The 22,693-nt window shown below is 43.8% G+C and overlaps 1 protein-coding gene across 6 annotated transcripts in view; it reads right to left on the reverse strand.

Annotated features, from left to right (window-relative positions):
• LOC139264555 (contactin-associated protein-like 2) overlaps nucleotides 1-22,693 on the reverse strand; it is a 2,534,539-nt gene that overhangs the window by 1,538,753 nt on the left and 973,093 nt on the right. For all 6 annotated transcript variants that reach the window (XM_070881196.1, XM_070881199.1, XM_070881197.1 and 3 more), the window contains one exon: nucleotides 3,771-3,974. In XM_070881196.1, the coding sequence (XP_070737297.1) occupies nucleotides 3,771-3,974 (204 nt within the window). The remainder of the gene's footprint in view (nucleotides 1-3,770; nucleotides 3,975-22,693) is intronic.

Below are 22,693 nucleotides of genomic sequence, written 5' to 3' on the forward strand. Positions count from 1 at the left end.
TTTTTAAACTAAAGAAGACCAAGTGTGTGTTGTTGGCCCCAGTGGTTGAGTTTTTGGGCAAAGGGTTGCCGCAGACGGGATCTGGCCGACCAAATCCAAAACGGAGGCAACTCATCGTGTGCCCAGGCCCAGCAACACATCGGAGTTGCGTTCATTTCTGGGACTATTGAACTATTTTGGGAACTTTCTGCCGAACTTAAGCACATTGTTGGAGCCACTACACGTGCTCCTGCGTAAGGATTGCGTTTGGTTTTGGGGGACTGTCAGGAACGGGCTTTCAATCGGGCGCGGAATCTGCTTTGTTCTAATAAGCTGTTGACTCTGTACAACCGCTGTAAGAAATTGGTTTTGACATGTGATGCATCATCCTATGGGGTTGGGTGTGTGTTGCAGCAGAGTAATGGTGAGGGCCAACTCCAACCTGTGGCTTATGCCTCCAGGTCGCTCTCCCAAACAGAACAGGGATATGGGATGGTTGAAAAGGAAGCACTCGCATGTGTCTACGGGGTGAAAAAGATGCACCAGTACCTTTTTGGCAGAAGGTTCGAGTTAGAAACGTACCACAAGCCGTTAACATCCCTGTTGTCAGATGCGTCAGCTCGCATACAGCGATGGGCTCTCACGCTGGCTGCATATGATTACACCATATGGCACCGGCCAGGCACCGAAAATTGTGCTGACGCGCTCAGCAGGCTTCCACTGGCCACCACTGAGGGGGCAGCGCAGCAAAGCGCTGAGATGGTCATGGCCGTTGAAGCCTTTGACAGCACAGGCTCCCCCATCACAGCCCACCAGATCAAAATCTGGACCAACAGAGATCACCTCCTATCCTTGATTAAGAAATGTGTCCTGATTGGGGATTGGGCACATGCACACGGAGCATGCCCCGAGGAGGTCAGACCATTTCACAGACAGATGGATGAGCTCTCCATCCAAGCCGACTGCCTACTATAGGGCAGCTGGGTAGTCATGCCCCAGAAAGGAAGGGAAGCATTCATCAGGGAACTTTGAGCAGAGGCAGCGAAGAAGAGGACAAGCTGCTCGCAGAGGGAGGAAGAGTAGGGGGAGAAGGGCTCTCAGCCACTCGGGTCTTCCGAGAGCAATTCTCTTATCTCAGCCTGAGCCAGGAGCAGTGTGTGAGGTGTCTGCAGTTTATGAAGGAGGCGCTCACCCAAACTCTGCCATCTCTTGCGACCAGACCTGCAGCCTCTCTCCAGGACAAGGACAGCACTGCCAGTGGCTGTGAAGGTGACCGTGGCCCTGAATTTCCTCACAACCAGATCCTTCCAGGCTGGAGCAGGCGATATCTGTAACATCTCACAGTTCGTCGTCCACTGCTGCACAAGGGAGGTGCTCCATCGGAATCGAGGAAGACTTGCTTCCACTCTAAAAATGAGTTCTCAGATGACTGAACAGTCCAATACAGGAATTACAGTCTCTGCCACAGGTGGGACAGATAGTCGTTGAGGGAAAGGGTGGGTGGGACTGGTTTGCCGCAAGCTCCTTCTGCTGCCTGCGCTTGCTTCCACAGCGAGCACCCAGACATCGTACTTATGAAGGCCATTGCCTGGTCACATGGATGTTAGCCGGGAATTGATGCAGACCTGGAACACTGTGTTCGCAGGTACACGACGTGTGCCCAGCTGGGCAATGCCCCCAGGGAGGCCCCACTCAGCCTGTGGCCCTGGCCCACCAAGCCATGGTTACGTATTCATGTAGACTACGCGGGCCCGTTCATGGGAAAAATTTTCCTCATTGTTGTTGATGCGTACTCGAAATGGATCGAGTGCATCATATTTAATTCGTGCACGACATCCACCACTGTAGTGAGTCTGCGTGCGGTCTTTACGACCCACGGCTTGCCGGACATCCTGGTTAGCGACAACGGCCCGTGGTTCACCAGCTATGAATTCCGGGAGTTCATGTCGGGTAAGGACATCAAACATGTCAGGATGGCACCGTTCAAGCCGGCTTCCAATGGCCAGGTGGAAGTGCGGTCCAAATCATAAAACAGGGCATGCTCCGGATTCAAGAACCCTCCCTTCAATGCCGCCTATCGCGCCTCCTGCTGGCCTATAGGTCCCTACCGCATTCACTCACGGGGGTCCCGCCCGCGGAACTACTCATGAAACGTACACTTAAAACTTGGCTGTCCCACATTCATCCTGTCCTGTCAGACATTGTTGAGGGCAAGTGCCAGTCCCAAAATGAGTGCCATGACCGTAACTCAAAGGGGAGATGTATAGAAATTGATGATCCTGTATTTGTTCTTAATCACGCTTTGGGGCCCAAGTGGCTTGAGGGCGTACTGTAATTGGCAAAGAGGGGAATAGGTTCATAGTGGTCAGACTTAACAATGGACAGATATGTCGCAAGCATCTGGACCAAGTTAAAAAAAAGGTTCAGCATGGACACTGAGGAACCTGAGGAAAATCGTGAGATGTTGCCCACACCACCGCCTGTGAACGAGCAACAAGAACATTCAGCAGCATGCACAGTCCCTGCGGTCAGCCTGGACAAGCTGGAATCATCACAGGTGACCAAGGCTCAATAACCAGAGCCTCCACGAGAGAGCATCGACCGCCTGAAAGACTTAATCTTTGACCCCATAAGACGTTGGGGGGGGGAGGTGATGTCATGTATGTAACCTTCATGTAACTATAACCTTCATAACAACACTGCATACTGTATACACCGAAGAAATGCACACCTTGACCACAGGGGTTGAACTTGTGGGTGACACTCCTCACCTGGTCATCCAGGTATATAAAGGGAGGTCCCACGCAGGGTCATCACTCCTTGGTCTTGTGAATAAAGGTTCTGGTCACAGAGTGACCTTGTCTGCAGAATGTGCCTCGTGTGAATTTATAATAGTGTGCAAGGACATTACACTTACCATCAGATTCAATGTGATTACAGTTTTATTAGCCTTCTGCTACTTCACACTGTTTTTACTGTTTTCCGTTTGAAGGTAAGATACTCAACATTTAAAATATGTGCTGCATAATGCGAAAAACAAAAAATGACCGTGAATGTGTTCAAATCAATAATTCAGTCTTCCACTATTGCTGCTATTCATAAATCTTTGAAGCCAAACAGTCAAGAGTTTACAACATCGTCAGAGGTGCTCAGTTGATTCAGTGCTTTGTAACTCATTGCCAATCGCTATCCTGTGTTTCCACCCACAATTCTGTAGTTTTTACAGCTAGAGTAAAATTAGGGTCTGTCACAGAAAATTGAATTATCTAGGTATGTGAGGATTACAACAACTAAACTACAACATCGAGGGAAAAGTGACTTGTGGTTCAAAATCTTTCATCCAGACGTTTGAGAGTGGCACCGTTGTAACATCACTCATGAGCAGATTTTCCAAACTCACCCTCATTGCAAGGTGACATCCTCACCTCTTCACAATCACACATTTTTTTTGACTCGACATACATGTATCTGATTTTTTGGTTTACTGATAGAAACAAATGAAGGATTTGTGACAATTAAAAACTTCTGGGTTTCCTGAAGTGATCCTTCAATCCTCAGCAAATATGGTTGTACCACACCTTCAGGCAAAATGTTCATCCTCAAGGTTCTCCTCTAGTTAGAAGGTCTGCATGAGGTAATTTTATTAAACCTATTGCTTGATGTGATTTATACATAATGTAATACCTGTATCAAGGTTTTCTATGTAATGTTTTCTATCACAAGCAGAGACTAAAGCAAATATTGCAGTGCTGTCAACTATTGCGAGAAAATTCAGTTGAAATATAGATTACCTAGGTTCACACGAAAAACCAGCTTTGCTTTCTTGATTTCAAGGGTTACATAATCTCCTTGCTGTCCTTCTCCATGGAATATAACACCTTCATTCTCAGACGTTTTAAACTTCAGTGAAATAATATCCTTTAAGGTTTTCATTTTCTTATTTTTAAACCTATAGGACAATAGACTGTAGCCGTCAAAGTTGATAACATCTGCCCCTGCAAACACATAAACAAAAGGTATTCAGTTTGCACAAAATAGGAAAACTTTAATCAGCTTGTAAGAAAATGTAGTTGCAGACAACTTGATAGCCAAATGAGCACTAACCATGTAAAGGCACCTTGAGAATAGACCAGGGCACAATTGTTATACAATCAAAACCAATTTAAAACTTACAGCTGTACACAACGTCAACATTGTACATTCTCAGGCCCATCGCCTTATTTCACTTCATGTTTGGTAAACAGTGTGCTTTGATGAAGTATCTCAGTTTCATATGCAACACTTCACATGCCATTTTGTGACATATTGGCCCTGATTTTGCAGTCAGCAGTGGACGAATGGCACCAGCAGTTCATTACACTTACATTTTCTGTGGGCTTTTGCACTGGAACTTGTGGTGATTAGAAATCCAAAGCACCACAACACCCTCTACAGGGCATCTGGGACCTGAGACAAGAGGACAAACAATGGTGTGTCTCCTTAACCAATCAAATTGAAGAATCCTTAAAGAGGCACACAGAATCTGAACCAGGAAACATTTGTTTGAAAATTGAATTCAATGTCAAATCATGCACAGAAAGCAAAAGAAAGAGAAGGAAAGAAGGATGGGATTAATAAAAAGATAACATACAGAAAGAAAAAGTTAAAGTATTTTTTTTTCAAATCTCCAACAATAATTAATATCTGAAGGAATGAGACTCCACGCTTGTAAAAGTTAATTTTCAGTGCCAGAGAGGTTGTTTGGCAGTAATTAAGGCGGGGATTTTTCAGCTTCCCACTCGCATGGTGTGGGCGGACCTGGTAGACAGCGGGAAACCCCAAATTCCTCCTGGCAGCAGGATGGTTGCCCGCTTCCGCCATCCCGCCTGAATAAAATGTAAAAGTTTGGGGTGAGTTGGGAGTTGGGTTTCAGATTTTTTCCAACCTTCACTTGCCCCAGCCCCCAACCCACTCGTTTTTTCCTGTGAAAACTCCCCCCAAATAAATACCACACCATTAAAAATTTACTTACACTGAAATGGACAAGCCCTAACCTTTTCTGGCATGCTTAGCGGGTATAAGAACACAAGAACATAAGAAATAGGAGTAGGAGTAGGCCATACGGCCCCTCGATCCTGCTCCGCCATTTATTACGATCATGGCTGATCCGATCATGGACTCAGGTCCACTTCCCTGCCTGCTCCCCATAATCCCTTATTCTCTTATCGTTTAAGAAACTGTCTATTTCTGTCTTAAATCTATTAAATGTCCCAGCTTCCATAGCTTTGTGAGGCAGCAAATTCCACAGATTTACAACCATCTGAGAGAAGAAATGTCTCCTCATCACAGTTTTAAATAAGCGGCCCCTTATTCTAAGATTATGCCCTCTAGTTCAAGTCTCCCCTATCAGTGGAAACATCCTGTCTGCATCCACCTTGTCAAGCCCCCTCATTATCTTATACGTTTCGCTAAAATCACCTCTCATTCTTCTGAATTCCAATGAGTAGAGGCCCAACCTACTCAACCTTTCCTCATAGGTTAACTCCCTCATCTCCGGAATCAACCTAATGAACCTTCTCTGAACTGCCTCCAAAGCAAGTATGTCCTTTCGTAAATATGGAAACCAAAACTGCACGAATATTCCAGGTGTGGCCTCACCAATACCCTGTATAACTGTAGCAAGACATCTCTGCCTTTATACTCCATGCCCTTTGCAATAAAGACCAAGATTCCATTGGCTTTCCTGATCACTTACTGTACCTGCATATTAGCCTTTTGTGTTTCATGCACAAGTACCCCGAGGTCCCGCTGTACTGCGGCACTTTGCAATCTTTCTCCATTTAAATAATAATTTGCTCTTTGATTTATTCTGCCAAAGTGCATGATCTCACACTTTCCAACATTATACTCCATCTGCCAAATTTTTGCCCACTCACTTAGCCTGTCTATGGCCTTTTGCAAATTTTTTGTGTCCTTCTCACACATTGCTTTTCCTCCCATCTTTGTATCGTCAGCAAACATGGCTATGTTACACTCAGTCCCTTCATCCATGTCGTTAATATAGATTGTAAATAGTTGGGTCCCAGCACTGATCCATGCAGCTCCCCACTGGTTACTGATTGCCAACCCGAGAATGAACCATTTATCCCTACTCTCTGTTTTCTGTTCATTAGCCAATCCTCTATCCATGCTAATATATTACCCCAAACCCCATGAACTTTTATCTTGCGCAGTAACCTTTTATGTGGCACCTTGTCAAATGCCTTCTGGAAGTCCAAATACACCACATCCACTGGATCCCCTTTATCCACCCTGTTTGTTACATCCTCAAAGAATTCCAGCAAATTTGTCAAACATGACTTCCCCTTCATAAATCCATGCTGACTCTGCCTGACTGCATTATGCTTTTCCAAATGTCCTGCTACTGCTTCTTTAATAACGGATTCCAACATCTTCCCAATCACAGATGTCAGGCTAACTGGTCTATAGTAACCTGCTTTTTGTCTGCCTCCTTTTTGAAATAGATTCCCAGAAACCTGGGAATTTTGGTAAATTACAATCAATGCATTCACAATCCCTGCCACTATTTCTCTTAACACCCTAGGATGCAAGCCATCAGGTCCAGGGGATTTGTTTGCGTTTAGTCCCATTATCTTACTGAGTACCACCTCCTCACTAAGTATTACAAATTCACACCGTTCCACATGCCGAGTTCTGGACTTCCCCAACATCGGGAACATTCTACCAGCATCTAACCTGTCCCGTCCCGTCAGAATCTTATAGGTTTCTATGAGATCCCCTCTCATCCTTTAAACTCCAATGTGTAAAGACCCAGTTGATCCAGTCTCTCCTCATATGTCAGTCCAGCCATCCCAGGAATTAGTCTGGAGAACCTTCTCTGCACTCACTCAATAGCAAGAAAGTCCTTCCTCAGATTAGGAGACCAAAACTGAACACAATATTCCAGGTGAGGCCTCACCAATGCCCTGTACAACTGCAGTAAGACCTCCCTGCTCCTGTACTCAAATCCCCTAGCTATGAAGGCCAACATACCATTTGCCTTCTTCACCGCCTGCTGTACCTGTTTGCCAACTTTCAATGACTGATGAACCGTGACACACAGGTCTCGTTGCACCTCCCCTTTTCCTAATCTGCTGCCATTCAGATAATATTCTACCTTTGCGTTTTTGCCCCCAAAAGTGGATAACCTCACATTTATCCACATTATACTGCATCTGCCATGCATTTGCCTACTCAGAGAGTTGTTAACCTGTGGAATTCCCTGCTGCAGAGAATTGTTTATGCCCGTTCATTGAATATATTCAAGAGGGAGTTAGATATGGCCCTGACGGCTAAAAGAATCAAGGGGTACAGAGAGAAAGCAGGAAAGGGGTACTGAAGGAATGATCAGCCATGATCTTATTGAATGGTGGTGCAGGCTCGAAGGGCCGAATGGCCTACTCCTGCACCTATTTTCTATGTTTCTATGTTTCACCTAACCTGTCCAAGGCACCCTGCAGCCTCTTAGCGAGCTCCTCACAGCTCACACCGCCACCTAGTTTAGTGTCATCTGCAAACTTGGAGATATTACACTCAATTCCTTCATCTAAATCATTGATGTATATTGTAAAGAGCTGGGATTCCAGCACTGAGCCCTGTGGCACTCCACTAGTCACTGCCTGCCATTCTGAAAAAGACCCGTTTATCCCGACTATCTGCTTCCTGTCTGCCAACCAGTTCTCTATCCACGTCAGTATATTACCCCCAATACCATGTGCTTTGATTTTGCGTACCAATTTCTTATGTGGGACCTTGTCAAAAGCCTTTTGAAAGTCCAAATACACCACATCCATTGGGTTTCCCTTGTCCACTCTACTAGTTACATCCTCAAAAAATTCCAAAAGATTTGTCAAGCATGATTTCCCCTTCATAAATCCATGTTGACTTGGACCGATCCTGTCACTGCTTTCCAAATGCGTTGCTATTTCATCCTTAATAATTGATTCCAACATTTTCCCCACTACTGATGTCAGGCTAACTGGTCTATAATTACCCGCTTTCTCTCTCCCTCCCTTTTTAAAAAGTGGTATTACATTAGCTACCCTCCAGTCCATAGAAACTGATCCAGAGTCGATAGACTATTGGAAAATGATCACCAATGCATCCACTATTTCTAGGGCCACTTACTTAAGTACTCTGGGAAGGAGATTATCAGGCCCCGGGGATTTATCGGCCTTCAATCCCATCAATTTCCCAAACACAATTTCCTGTCTAATGAGGATTTCCTTCAGTTCCTCCTTCTCACTCGACCCTCGGTCCCCTAGTACCTTCGGAAGATTATTTGTGTCTTCCTTCGTGAAGACAGAAACAAAGTATTTGTTCAATTGGTCTGCCATTTCTTTGTTCCCCATTATAAATTCACCTGAATCCAACTGCAAGGGACCTAGATTTGTCTTCACTAATCTTTTTTTCTTCACATATCTATAGAAGCTTTTGCAGTCAGTTTTTATGTTCCCGGCAAGCTTCTCCTCGTACTCTATTTTCCCCCTCTTAATTAAACCCTTTGTCCTCCTCTGCTGAATTCTAAATTTCTCCCAGTCTTCAAGTTTGCTGCTTTTTCTGGCCAATTTATATGCCTCTTTCTTGGATTTAACACAATCTTTAATTTCCCTTGTTAGCTACGGTTGAGCCACCTTCCACGTTTTATTTTTACTCCAAACAGGGATGTAAAATTGCTGAAGTTCATCCATGTGATCTTTAAATGTTTGCCATTGCCTATCCACCGTCAACCCTTTAAGTATCATTTGCCAGTCTATTCTAGCCAATTCACGCCTCAAACCATCGAAGTTGCCTTTCTTTAAGGTCAGGACCTTAGTTTCTGAATTAACTGTGTCACTCTCCATCTTAATAAAGAATTCTACCATGTTATGGTCACTCTTCCCCAAGGGACCTCGCACAACAAGATTGCTAATTAGTCCTTTCTCATTGCACATCACCCAGTCTAGGATGGCCAGCTCTCTAGTTGGTTTCTCGACATATTGGTCTCGAAAACCATCCCTAATACACTCCAGGAAATCCTCCTCCACCACATTGCTAGCAGTTTGGTTAGCCCAATCAATATGCAGATTAAAGTCGGCCATGATAACTGCTGTACCTTTATTGCACGCATCCCTAATTTCTTGTTTGATGCTGTCCCCAACCTCACTACTACTGTTTGGTGGTCTGTACACAACTCCTACTAGCGTTTTCTGCCCTTTGGTATTCCGTAGCTCCACCCATACCGATTCCATATCATCCAAGCTGATGTCCTTTCTTACTATTGCATTAATTTCCTCTTTAACCAGCAATGCCCGTCTCCTTTTCCTTTCTGACTATCCTTCCTAAATGTTGAATACCCCTGGATGTTGAGTTCCCAGCCTTGGTCACCCTGGAGCCATGTCTCCGTGATGTCAATTACATCATAACCGTTAATTGCTTTCTGCGCAGTTAATTCGTCCACCTTATTCCGAATACTCCTCGCATTGAGGCACAGAGCCTTCAGGCTTGTCTTACTAACACACTTTGCCCCTTTAGAATTTTGCTGTAATGTGGCCCTTTTTGCTTTTTGCCTTATGTTTCTTTGCCCTCCACTTTTACTTTTCTTCTTTCTATCTTTTGCTTCTGCCCCCATTCTACTTCCCTCTGTCTCCCTGCATTGGTTCCCATCCCCCTGCCATATTAGTTTAACTCCTCCCCAACAGCACTAGCAAACACTCCCCCTCAGACATTGGTTCCAGTCTTGCCCATCGGCACTGCTGATTTTAATGACAGGGTCTGATGAGAATGGGAAGCCTTTGTTTCCCAGCCGCAGCCACCCGGCTGGACAGGCTAGCTGGCTCCGGGTGGGTAGCCTGTGGCACTAGGGTGCGCAGAGGAGAGAGGTTGGTAGTGCGTGAGGGCCCGGGAGCGCTGCAGCAGCTGGGGTGTGCGGGGTGGGGGGGGTGGTCTGAGGAGGATCCGGCGTTGGCCGTATGAGCGGGGGGTCGTCGGAAGAAGATCGGAGGCTGGGAGTAGCATGGGGAAGAACGGAGTAGCGGGGAGAGGGTGAGGCCTTGTGGGGGAATCGAAGGCTTGGGGTTGCGGATGGGGGGGGATCCGAGGCCTGGGGGGTGGGGGGGGAAGGGGGTGGGAGGAGAGTCCCAGTGGTGGGTGGTTCCGATAGCGGGGGATGGGTTAGGCTGAGACATTGGATCCAGGAGTTAAATATAAAGGCATCCATCTCCTGGATCCAGCAGTTCTTGCCTTGCATTAGTTGGCGGGTCTCACGAGGCGTGCATAACCCGACCAGCTAAAGTTAAATTCAAAACGGAGGTTAAGGCAGAGGCTTCTAGCCTCATTATAATAATTAAATAGGCAACCTTCCTCCTGGTAGCGGATTGGTTGCCTGCTCCCCATCCCTCCTCTGTTCAAACCGGAAATGGACGGTATGGAGACAGGTTCAGGTCGGGATTCAGATTTTTAACTTTAACTAACCACATGCCCCCAACCCACTATTTTTTTAGGTTAAAATTTTCCTCACTATCTTAAAATTTCTGCAGGTTTCCTGCCCAACAGCCGGCCTGATTGACAAGCTGGTTGCCTGTCGGCTGGGAAAGCCAATGACACAAGGCCACAGCCGGGGAGCAGTGAGCAGAGAGCAGGTATGGAGGCTGGGAGCGATTGCGGTCTGATAAAGGGAGAGATCATGGCGCGGGGGCAGAAGACATCATGGTTAAGAACATAAGAAATAGGAGCAGGAGTAGGCCATTTTGCCCTTCGAGCCTGCTTCGCCATTCAATAAGATCATGGCTGATCCACTTCAACTCCACTTGCCTGCACTATCCCCATATACCTCGATTCCCTGAATATCCAAAAATCTATCGATCTCTATCTTGAATATACTCAATGACTGAGCCTCCACAGCCCTCTGGGGGAGAAAATTCTCAAGATTCATCACCCTCTGAGTGTAGAAATTTCTCCTCATCTCAGTCCTAAATGGCAAACCCCTTATCCTGAGACTGTGACCACTGGTTCTAGACTCCTCAGCGAGAGGAAACATTCTCCCTGCATCTACGCTGTCAAGCCCTGTAAGAATTGTGTATGTTTCAATTAGATTACCTCTCATTCTTCTAAATTCTTGAGAATATAGGCCAAGTCTACCCAATCTCTCCTTGGAGGACAATCCCCCCACCCAGGAATCAGTCTGGTGAACCTTCATTGCACTCCCTCAATGGCAAATATATCCTTCCTTGCCCGGGCAGGCATAGCAGGAGGGACGAAGGAGCAAGGGTTTGTAGAAGGAAGTGACTGGGGCCCAGGAGAGGTGTGAATCTGGGGCCCTGAAAAGACGAGGGCCCAGGGGCAGCACGGGCCAGCCCACACTGTTATATGTGTGCGCGCTCGGTTCATGCAGCAGAACTGGAATCCAGTTAGTCTTGGGTAATCCTTGCCACTGGACCAAGACCTAGCTCTGTCAAGCCCGTATGGTGGCTGGTGTGCAACGGCCACCACACATTAAAAAAATTCAAGCACAGGCATCTTCCACCCTCCAAGATGTAGTTCGGGATCTGGAATATTTGGTCCTTTATTGAAACACCTGTGAACTCATTCCTTTTTGGCGTGGAAACAAGTCATCCTCATTGCGAGGGACTTCCTATGATGATCCTTCCTTAGGTAGGAGACCAAAACTGAACACAATACACCAGGTGTGGTCTCACCAGGGCCCTATATAATTGCAGTAAGACATCTTTACGCTTATACTCAAATCCTCTTGCAATAAAGGCCAAAATATCATTTGCTTTCTTTATTGCTTGCTGTACCTGCATGTTAACTTTCAGTGATTTGTGTACAAGGACACCCAGGTTCCTTTGAACACCAACATTTCCAAATCTCTCACTATTTAAAAAATACTCATTCCTTCCTATCTCTGTAATCTCTTTCAGCCTCACAACCCCATGAGATATCTGCACTCCTCAAATTCTGCCCTCTTGAACATCCCTGATTAAAACTGCTCAACCATCAGTGGCCGTGCCTTAAGCTGCTTGGACTCTAAGCTCTGGAACTCCCTCCCTAAACTTACCCGCCTCTCTAAATCTCTTTTCTCCTTTAAGATGCTTCTTAAAACCTACCGCTTTGTCCAAACTTTTAGTCATCTGCCGTAATTTCTTATGTGGCTCGGTGTCAAATTTATCTGTTTTTTCTTATAACACTACTGTGAAGCACCTTGGGACGTTTTACTATGTTAAAGGTGCTATATAAATAAAAGTTGTTGTTGTTTTCTATTTAGCCTACCAAAGTAGATAACTTCACATTTCTGTCTATATCCTCTTTTCATCAAGCACCAAGCTAACCTATTCTTCAATGTTGAGATGGTCTTTGCTTCAACCATTAACTCTGGTAATGCATTCCATAGCCTGACAAACCTCTGTGTAAAAAGTAACTCCTGCTCTCTGTTCACTCCTCCTCCTTTCTTACTTATTCTGCCCCTGCTAAAACTATTAAAATCTGAATTGTTTTTTTTCCCACTCCTGCCCAACTTGCAGCCATGTTTCTGATAGTGCTATTACAATGGCCATTAATAACCCCATGCTGAGCATTGTAATACATGCAGTTTCTGTTTTGTTCCCTTGATTTTTTTAAATCCAAGTTAATATCTTATTCTTTTCCCTCAGTCTTTTTCTGCTCATAACTGGTCATTAGATTTTCCTCTTCCACTTCCATTATTCATTCTGCAAGCTAAGCTCTTCTTATTTCTATATTTACCTCTTTCTTCCTTCTCATTCTGCTCTGATTTTTTTTCTTGTCCCTACCACTCTTCCTTCATAGTTTAAATGACTTTTCACTTCTCTATTTATCCATTTTGCCGATGCATTATCTCCTTCCTGTTCAGATACAGTCTACCTTTGCAAAATAACTCCCACTTTCCACAGAACTGATGTCACTGCCCCATAAAATAGAATCTGTTCTTCTGGCAGCACCACTGTAGCCATGCAGTGAGTTGTTAGACTTGAATCAGTGCCAGCACTCTCGTCTGAGTCAGCAAGTTCAAGCCCCACTACGATGCAGCTCGATATTTCGGTGCGGCACTGAGGGAGAGCTGCACTGTCAGAGTTGCCCCCTCTCAGAGGAGACACTAAACCGAGTCAGGTTTATGTTAAAAGATTCCGTGGCACTACTTGAAGAAGAGCAGGGGCGTTCTCATGGAGTCCTGGCCAATGTTTATCCCTCTACCAAGATCATAAAAAAATAGATTGTCTGGTTATTTTAAGTCATTGCTATTTGTGGGAACTTCCTGTGTAAAAATTGGCTGCCATGTTTGACTACATTACAACAGTGACTATACTTCAAAAAAGTATTTCATTGGCTGTGAATTGCTTTGGAACATCCTGAGGTCATGAAAGTCACTACATAAATGCAAGTTTGTTCGTTTTCTTTCCTTCGCTAATTATCATGCCGCTGGCAGAATAATTTTGAACCCTCAAGTGCGCTTGCTGTCCTGTTATGACGCCCGAGGAGCTCATTTTCTCTCAGCAAAGCAGAGTTTGGGATCTTTTGGTTGCACTCCGTCTGATGACATTGACAATATCTCAATGTTCCAGAGACCATAACCATGATATAATCTCATGGCTGTTCACTGGCCACTTGTAGCCTACCTCCCTTTCACAAGACCTGCTGCTCCCTGTATCTCTTGGTCCCAATTCACAGTCCACAAACTTTGAGATGTTGTAGGGGCTAAGATTCAGATACAAGAGAGTGAGAGGCAGGAAGAGGACAAGAAAAAGGATATTAAAGTATGTGCAAGTGAAAAAAAGGGATGCAGTTGCTTAAGAAGTATGTGGGAATGGTGCTCAATTGAAACTGGTGACAAACCCTAACAATGAACCCATTTAATGAAAATAAGGCAAGTGAACGTAACTCAGTAATTTTCGGAAGAACAGTTCAACTGTAGGACAAATATGTTCTGATATATGTCTTTATTTACTCAGTTTTTATTGGTTTTGTTGGGGTGACTAGAAAAAGTTAAAAAAAAAAGTTTTAGTGTATTCTAGACTTGGCTGTAAAATCAGCACAAAGCAGAGTACGTTTTCCTGCATTGAAACATTTCTAATTGATGAAATAATAAGTTTCAAAGAACTGAATTGGCAACAGAAAAACACTCTGATTTCAGTTTAAATAAAAGCTCTAGTTGCTTTGTGCTATCTGAAGTTTACCCAATAGTTTCCCTGCAACAAAACTAAATTTGACTAGTATCCAATGTTACAACAAGATTTCCCCACTGGAATTAATAACCAGCACTCAATGCCTAAGGAAAGCAGTGCAGCAATAAGCTTTCATTCATATACTTAGCCAGCACCATTGATTGAAGCATGTGTTTTACTGGCGGTTAAAAGATGGGGCTGTTAAGCTCAGATGTCATGATGATACCCCTGGCCTCGGGTTCTGAAGACTAGGCTGCAGTTAAACTATCTCTTGGAGAGATGAGATGAGACACCTGGCATTTGAATGTCATGTCTAATTAATGCATACTGACCATGTGACTGATAATTCCAGATGCTTCACAGGGGTCAGTTAGTAAAGCCAGGAAGAACATTGCAATCATAAAGAGTTCAATGCAAAAAAATACTTCATTGCTGTTATGGACTTTTTTATCAATACTATTCTCAAGAGCTTTCTCAAATCAAATTATATTTAACTCAGAAAAGAAGCCACAGGACACAATGACAAGTTTTAAATTTATGACACTCGGAGCATTCCCTTAAAGGGAAATTACATGGAATGTACAGCACAGAAGTGGAAAAGAAAATCTAGAGGGAAAACTTTCGCTCCCAAATAAATATTCCCCCTTCCCTCTGAATAATATAAGAATAAACATTAATTATTTTTTGTTTGTAGTATTTTTTGGGGACCTACCATTTTTGGATCTCTCTCCCTCCAAGGCTGCTCTAGAAATGTCAGCTACAGATAGGGACTGTCTATTGACTGATGCATTCTATTAATTTCAGTGCGGGTTGGCCTTCTGCAGCAGTCCTGTCACCATTAATTAATGTGGGCAATCTCCTGCTCGTCCACCATATCTACAGTATATGATCCGCGGAAACCCCGGAGAAATGCCATAATTGACATTTTGTCTGGGGTTTCTGCTGAAGTTATGACAGATAATGGGGAGAACCATGCAGAAATTCTACCCCGGTGTATTTTACATATTTTACAACTCCAAAGTTGGTCCACAGTTCCAAACCCCATAAGAAAAAGTCAAGGTGAAAAAATCCCTGAGTATCCAATTATATTATGAAGTTCTCAATGTTTTGTGTCTGCAATCTACCTGCCAAGTTAATGCCAATAATCACTGTGTAAAGTCAGTCTGTTTTAAATGAACTTCTTCCACTGATTTAAGTTTGCCCACCCTTGGTTCTACTTTCCTGGCTTACTTTGTCATAGTCTTCTGGATTTAACTCTCCATTCTATACAATTGAATATGCTGTACATCTCAAACAAGTGCCTGTTAAATAATCCCTCTCCAGATTGTATAGCTCAATATTTCAACCTAAATTGTAACTGATTACAGTGGAGATTAGCTGTTCTTCTCAGCATCCTCTCGAATGCTTGTCTATCCTTTTGACGTGTACTCACCAGAACTTAACAAAATATCTATAGGGCTGATTTTCTGAGTGCGTATTCACTGGCAAAATATCAGAAATTATGGGCGTGCGCCCCACGATTTTCAGTCCACTAATGTGCATTGGCTGCTTGCTGCCCGCATTATGGAGCACTGAAACACAAGATCTGCTCATTGCACATTTTCTCCATCGTGCTATAACGCAGCCATGAAATGACTACAGTGTTCAGAGTTGTGTGCAAGGTTCATCATGACCTAAAGTTCAATATGAATTGGGGGCTTCTTCAGAATGGAGCTGGAGCACCCGAACAGTGCTCCAGATGTTGAGTGACTTATCAGTAGCACTTTAAAGCAGACCCACATAAAAATCTGCTCCAAGTGGCCCTCACATTGTTATAGGGCTACTCTTCCTTAGTGCCTCTGCCATTGTTTGGCCTCCAATAGCCAATTCCTGAAAGGGAATATTGGATCTCCAGTGCATTTATTAAAAATAAAGGTGCTTTGGAGGCAGCCTACAGCCCTTTACTGATGCATGTAATTCTGGCCCCCAAACCTCTACGGCAATTCCAAATCACAAAGATATTTAATTGAGCTCATTGAGCTAGAAGCACATGTAGTTCCTGAGGAGCCACAGTGTTGGCAGTTCTGCCCTATTCTAATAATTGGAGCCGTTCCAAAATGCAGAATCTCCTCCCAACAATTGAGGTCACTGCAGCAGATCTTGAATGAAGGAGAACTATTGTAGCTTATATTTCATTTCAATGCAAGATAGATTATTTTTTCCCCCAGATATAGCTATTCAGATGCAATTTCCGAAGTATTCCTCTTGGACTGCTTCACTTTTAATCAAGAGTTTAAAATATACCTTTAGTTGTCTTTTATTGAAGTGATCTATCGATATACAGGTACATTCTGAACAGAGCTTTGAAAAAAGCAATTGAATTTGATGAGGGCTCATTTTCAAAGGGTAGTTAAATGGAAATAAAAATCAAGGGACAAGTAAAACGGGCTGCCAATTCACTATCACCTGTTTCACTTGCTTTTTGTGGTATATATCAATGACTTGGACTTGAAGGTTGGGGTATGATTAAAATGTTTGCAGATGATACTAAAATAGGCTGTGTGGTTGATAATGAAGAAGAAAGCTGCGGACTGCAGGAAGATATCAATGTACTGGCCAGGTGGCAAATGGAATTCAATCCGGATAAGTGTGAGGTAATGCATTTGCAGAGGTTTAACAAGGCAAGGGAATACACATTAAAAGTGTAGAGGAACAAAGGGACCTTGGAGTGCAGGTCCACAGAGCCCTGAAGGTAGCAGGCCAGGTAGAAAAGGTGGTTACAAAGGCATATGGAATACTTGCCTTTATTAGTCGAGGCATGGAATACAAGAGCAAGGATGTTATGCTTGAACTGTATAAAACACTGGTTAGGCTACAGCTGGAGCACTGTGTGCATTTCTAGTCAGCATATTACAGGAAAGATGTGATTGCACTGAAAAGAGTGCAGAGGAAATTTACAAAAATGTTGCCTGAACTGGAGAATTTTGGCTGTGAGGAAAAATTGGAGATGCTGTGTCTGTTTTCTTTGGAACAGAGGAGGCTAAGGGGAGACCTGATTGAGGTGTATAAAATTATAAGGGACCTGGATAGAGTGTATAGAAAGGACCTATTTGCCTTGGCAGAGGGATCAACAACCATGGGGCATAGATTTAAAGTAATTGGGAGGAGATATGAGGGGAAATTTATTTACCCAGAGGGTGGTGAGGGTCTGGAACTCACTGCCTGAAAGGGTGGTAGAGGCAGAAAGCCTCACCACATTTAAAAAATACTTGGATGTGCACTTAAAGTGCCGTAATCTACAGGGCTACAGACCAAGAGCTGGAGAGTTGGATTAGGTTGGATAGCTCTTGGTTGGCCGGTGTGGACACGATGGGACAAAATGGCCTCCTTCCGTGCTGTAAATTTCTATAATTCTATGATTACACTATCGCACAAAGTCAAAATTATCCCCATTTTCCTTTGCTTAATCTTATATTGATCGTCTCATTTGATCTCCCCATTGATGGTGTGGAAACATTTGTTTTTCATGTGAAGGAATTGTGTATAGAAGCCTATAGAACCACATGGCTGCAGGAAATGCTTGCCTTTGACTTTGGGATTCCTTCATTCTTTCATTCTACAACTGATCGTCTATGAGAAAAGTGCTAACATTGTTTGCCCTGGTAAACAATACATCAGCCACTTGCTGATACATCTGTGAATTACAAGTTTCCTGCTGCTGAGGTAGCTTGGAATGAGCCAGAGGCATAAACGTTCAGGATTATGGTGATCTTCACAACCACTGGGAGTGCCTTCCCAGTGGTGGACGTTGATTGGAATGTGGCATAAATCTTTCACTGTCTCTCAAGTGAAGTGTAGATGGCAAAAACAGTTTTTCTCTGACATGCCAATGTAGCTGTTCCTCTGGCTGTGGACACAGGTCGATGAGTAATGATAGGTGCATGCAGTCAGTCTGAGGGGTAAACTCATCTGCTTTGCATCCCTCCTTTATTCCTCCTTTTCCTTCAAATAACAAAAAAACTTGAATCTTATTGGAATGCTCATGTTGTCAATTATAGATGGTGCAACTAAAAATATTTCTGCCAAAACACAGGCCCAAAGCCTATAATCCAATCCTATCCTGGAATAAAGGCAGCAGTGAAAATATCATGACCCACAAATCTTCACTAAAACAGCAGTTTAAAATTGCAAAACTCAGAAATCACGAGTCTTCCTTGAAATGCTGACTCCTTGTCAACACCAAAAGCCCCCATGCAAAGCCCAGTTTAAAGACTAACACCCAGTACATTCCGAACAAGATCCGCTTGCCCTTATCTGCATATCACAAACAATGTAATGAAGGACTTTAGAGTAGAAAGCTTTGTCTACTCACCTTACATTCCCCTCGGGAAAGAAAAATAACTTAAACATGTAGTGCCTTTCACATCCTCAACAGTTCACAGCCAAATCATTAGTTTTCAGGGTACAGTCACAACAGTTTTGTAGGCAAATGAGATAGCCAATTTCCACATGGCCAAATCCCACAAACAAAACGACAACAACTTATATTTCTATAATGTCTTTAACGAAAACATTACGTAAACGTAAAACATGACAGAAGTGTCATAAAACAAAATTTGACACCAAGCCACATATTAAGGCAGATGATGAAAAGCTTGGTCAAAGAGGTAGGTTTTAAAACAGTGAGATAAATGACTAGCTAATCTGTTTTTGTTGTTGGCTGAGGAATGAATGTTGGCCAGGACACTGGGAGAAGCTCCCTGCTTTATGGTGGAAGACTCGACAAGAAGGAAACATAAACTTAAAATTAAAGCGAGACTATTCAGGAGTAAAACTAGGAAGGACTTTTCACACAAAGACGGAACGTTTTAGAAACATAGAAACATAGAAAATAGGTGCAGGAGTAGGCCATTCGACCCTTTGAACCTGCACTGCCATTCAATGAGTTCATGGCTGAACATGCAACTTCAGTACCCCATTCCTGCTTTCTCGCCATACCCCTTGATCCCCCTAGTAGTAAGGACTACATCTAACTCCTTTTTGAATATATTTAGTGAATTGGCCTCAACAACTTTCTGTGGTAGAGAATTCCACAGGTTCACCACTCTCTGGGTGAAGAAATTCCTCCTCATCTCGGTCCTAAATGGCTTACCCCTTATCCTTAGACTGTGACCGCTGGTTCTGGACTTCCCCAACATTGGGAACATTCATCTTGCATCTAACCTGTCTAAACCCGTCAGAATTTTAAATGTTTCTATGAGATCCCCTCTCATTCTTCTGAACTCCAGTGAATACAGGCCCAGTTGATCCAGTCTTTCTTGATATGTCAGTCCCGCCATCCCGGGAATCAGTCTGGTGAACCTTCGCTGCACTCCCTCTATAGCAAGAATGTCCTTCCTCAAGTTAGGAGACCAAAACTGTACACAATACTCCAGGTGTGGCCTCACCAAGGCCCTGCACAACTGTAGTAACACCTCCCTGCCCCTGTACTCAAATCCCCTCGCTATGAAGGCCAACATGCCATTTTCTTTCTTAACCGCCTGCTCTACCTGCATGCCAACCTTCAATGACTGATGTACCATGACACCCAGGTCTCGTTGCACCTCCCCTTTTCCTAATCTGTCACCATTCAGATAATAGTCTGTCTCTCTGTTTTTATCACCAAAGTGGATAACCTCACATTTATCACATTATACTTCATCTGCCATGCATTTGCCCACTCACCTAACTTATCCAAGTCACTCTGCAGCCTCATAGCATCCTCCTCGCAGCTCACACTGCCAACCAACTTACATTCATTGGACCAGGCAGTCATCTTATCCAAAAGACTACCTCTCTGACACTGCAGCACTCTCTCAATACCATAGTGAAGTGACAGCCTAGATTATGTGTTCAGGTCTGGGAAGGGGTCTTGACACCATGACCTTCAAACTCCGGTGAATGCTACCATTGAGCCAGGATAACTCTTGGGTATTTTCATGGCAGAGTACGAGCAGTAACCCAGGGAGTGGGCTCGCCACTCAATTTCCCAAGGCCTAATTGCTCGTTCAGTACCATCAGCGATAACTGGAAAATATAACCTACAGTTTTACAACTGCTCAAATTTCATCTTGAGTTTCAATCATACTGCTAGATTAATGTATGCATATTAATCATCTCCCAGTGTGTATTAAGCCCAACGGTCATAAATCAGGTGTTAAAAGTTATTTTTGCACAAGGCCTCTAGGGATACATAGAAAATAGGTGCAGGAGTAGGCCATTCGGCCCTTCTAGCCTGCACCGCCATTCAATGAGTTCATGGCTGAACATGCAACTTCAGTACCCCATTCCTGCTTTCTCACCATACCCCTTGATTCCCCTAGTAGTAAGGACTTCATCTAACTCCTTTTCTCCTTTTTGAATATATTTAGTGAATTGGCCTCAACAACTTTCTGTGGTAGAGAATTCCACAGGTTCACCACTCTCTGGGTGAAGAAATTCCTCCTCATCTCAGTCCTAAATGGCTTCCCCCTTATCCTTAGACTGTGTCCCCTGGTTCTGGACTTCCCCAACATTGGGAACATTCTTCCTGCATCTAACCTGTCTAACCCCGTCAGAATTTTAAACGTTTCTATGAGATCCACTCTCATTCTTCTGAACTCCAGTGAATACAAGCCCAGTTGATCCAGTCTTTCTTGATAGGTCAGTCCCGCCATCCCGGGAATCAGTCTGGTGAACCTTCGCTGCACTCCCTCAATAGCAAGAATGTCCTTCCTCAGGTTAGGAGACCAAAACTGTACACAATACTCCAGGTGTGGCCTCACCAAGGCACTGTACAATTGTAGCAACACCTCCCTGCCCCTGTACTCAAATCCCCTCGCTATGAAGGCCAACATGCCATTTGTTTTCTTAACCGCCTGCTGTACCTGCATGCCAACCTTCAATGACTGATGTACCATGACACCCAGGTCTCTTTGCACCTCCCCTTTTCCTAATCTGTCACCATTCAGATAATAGTCTGTCTCTCTGTTTTTACCACCAAAGTGGATAACCTCACATTTATCCACATTACACTTCATCTGCCATGCATTTGCCCACTCACCTAACCTATCCAAGTCGCTCTGCAGCCTCATAGCATCCTCCTCGCAGCTCACACTGCCACCCAACTTAGTGTCATCCGCAAATTTGGAGATACTACATTTAATCCCCTCGTCTAAATCATTAATGTACAGTGTAAACAGCTGGGGCCCCAGCACAGAACCTTGCGGTACCCCACTAGTCACTGCCTGCCATTCTGAAAAGTCCCCATTTACTCCTATTCTTTGCTTCCTGTCTGACAACCAGTTCTCAATCCATGTCAGCACACTACCCCCAATCCCATGTGCTTTAACTTTGCACATTAATCTCTTGTGTGGGACCTTGTCGAAAGCCTTCTGAAAGTCCAAATGTACCACATCAACTGGTTCTCCCTTGTCCACTCTACTGGAAACATCCTCAAAAAATTCCAGAAGATTTGTCAAGCATGATTTCCCTTTCACAAATCCATGCTGACTTGGACCTATCATATTACCTCTTTCCAAATGCACTGCTATGACATCCTTAATAATTGATTCCATCATTTTACCCACTGCCGATGTCAGGCTGACCGGTCTATAATTCCCTGTTTTCTCTCCCTCCTTTTTTAAAAAGTGGGGTTACATTGGCTACCCTCCACTCCATAGGAACTGATCCAGAGTCAATGGAATGTTGGAAAATGACTGTCAATGCATCCACTATTTCCAAGGCCACCTCCTTAAGTACTCTGGGATGCAGTCCATCAGGCCCTGGGGATTTATCAGCCTTCAATCCCATCAATTTCCCCAACACAATTTCCCGACTAATAAGGATTTCCCTCAGTTCCTCCTCCTACAGGCGATTGATAATCTTAAATGTAATATCCAACATCAATGGCTGAAAATGACTGTTTACACCATTTCTCCAGGAGTACTGCTAATCTTCCTCCAAAATTATAACAGGAGATCTGGACAACCACTGTGGAAATTCAGGACCAATATCTTTAATGATTTGCCATATTCAATAGCACTAGGTGTGCTTTGAATGACTATCTCTGACCTGAAATGGTTACTGTGTTTGCATTGAACTTTGGGACTGATCACATGGTGAACAGTGGTCTTTTCTGAGCCTGTGCATTCCTATTTCCTTTGACTCATTGGGGCATATATTTCCTTCTGTTCAGTGTTAGCAAAAGTTCATGGAAACCTACTTTCTACTCAAACCAATTCTTTGCAAACATGAGAGAGCAGAGAAGAATATATCTATTTATAGTCTTACCTATTTGTATTGGATCTGATGAGGAAAATAGGCTGTAAGCCCCTTGTACTCGATGGTGCCCATCTGAATGATTATGTACCAACTAAAGATCACACTCACGCATGCTGTCCTATCCAGTGTAACAAGACCTGAGCTGGAGGCTTCATTTTACACTATCTCATTTTGTCTCAATCGATAATGAGATTTAAATCTGTTCATTCAACAACACAGAGGACAGACTTCCATATCAG

Source organism: Pristiophorus japonicus, chromosome 5 (genome assembly GCF_044704955.1).
Source record: "Pristiophorus japonicus isolate sPriJap1 chromosome 5, sPriJap1.hap1, whole genome shotgun sequence".
Lineage (NCBI taxonomy): Eukaryota > Metazoa > Chordata > Chondrichthyes > Pristiophoridae > Pristiophorus > Pristiophorus japonicus.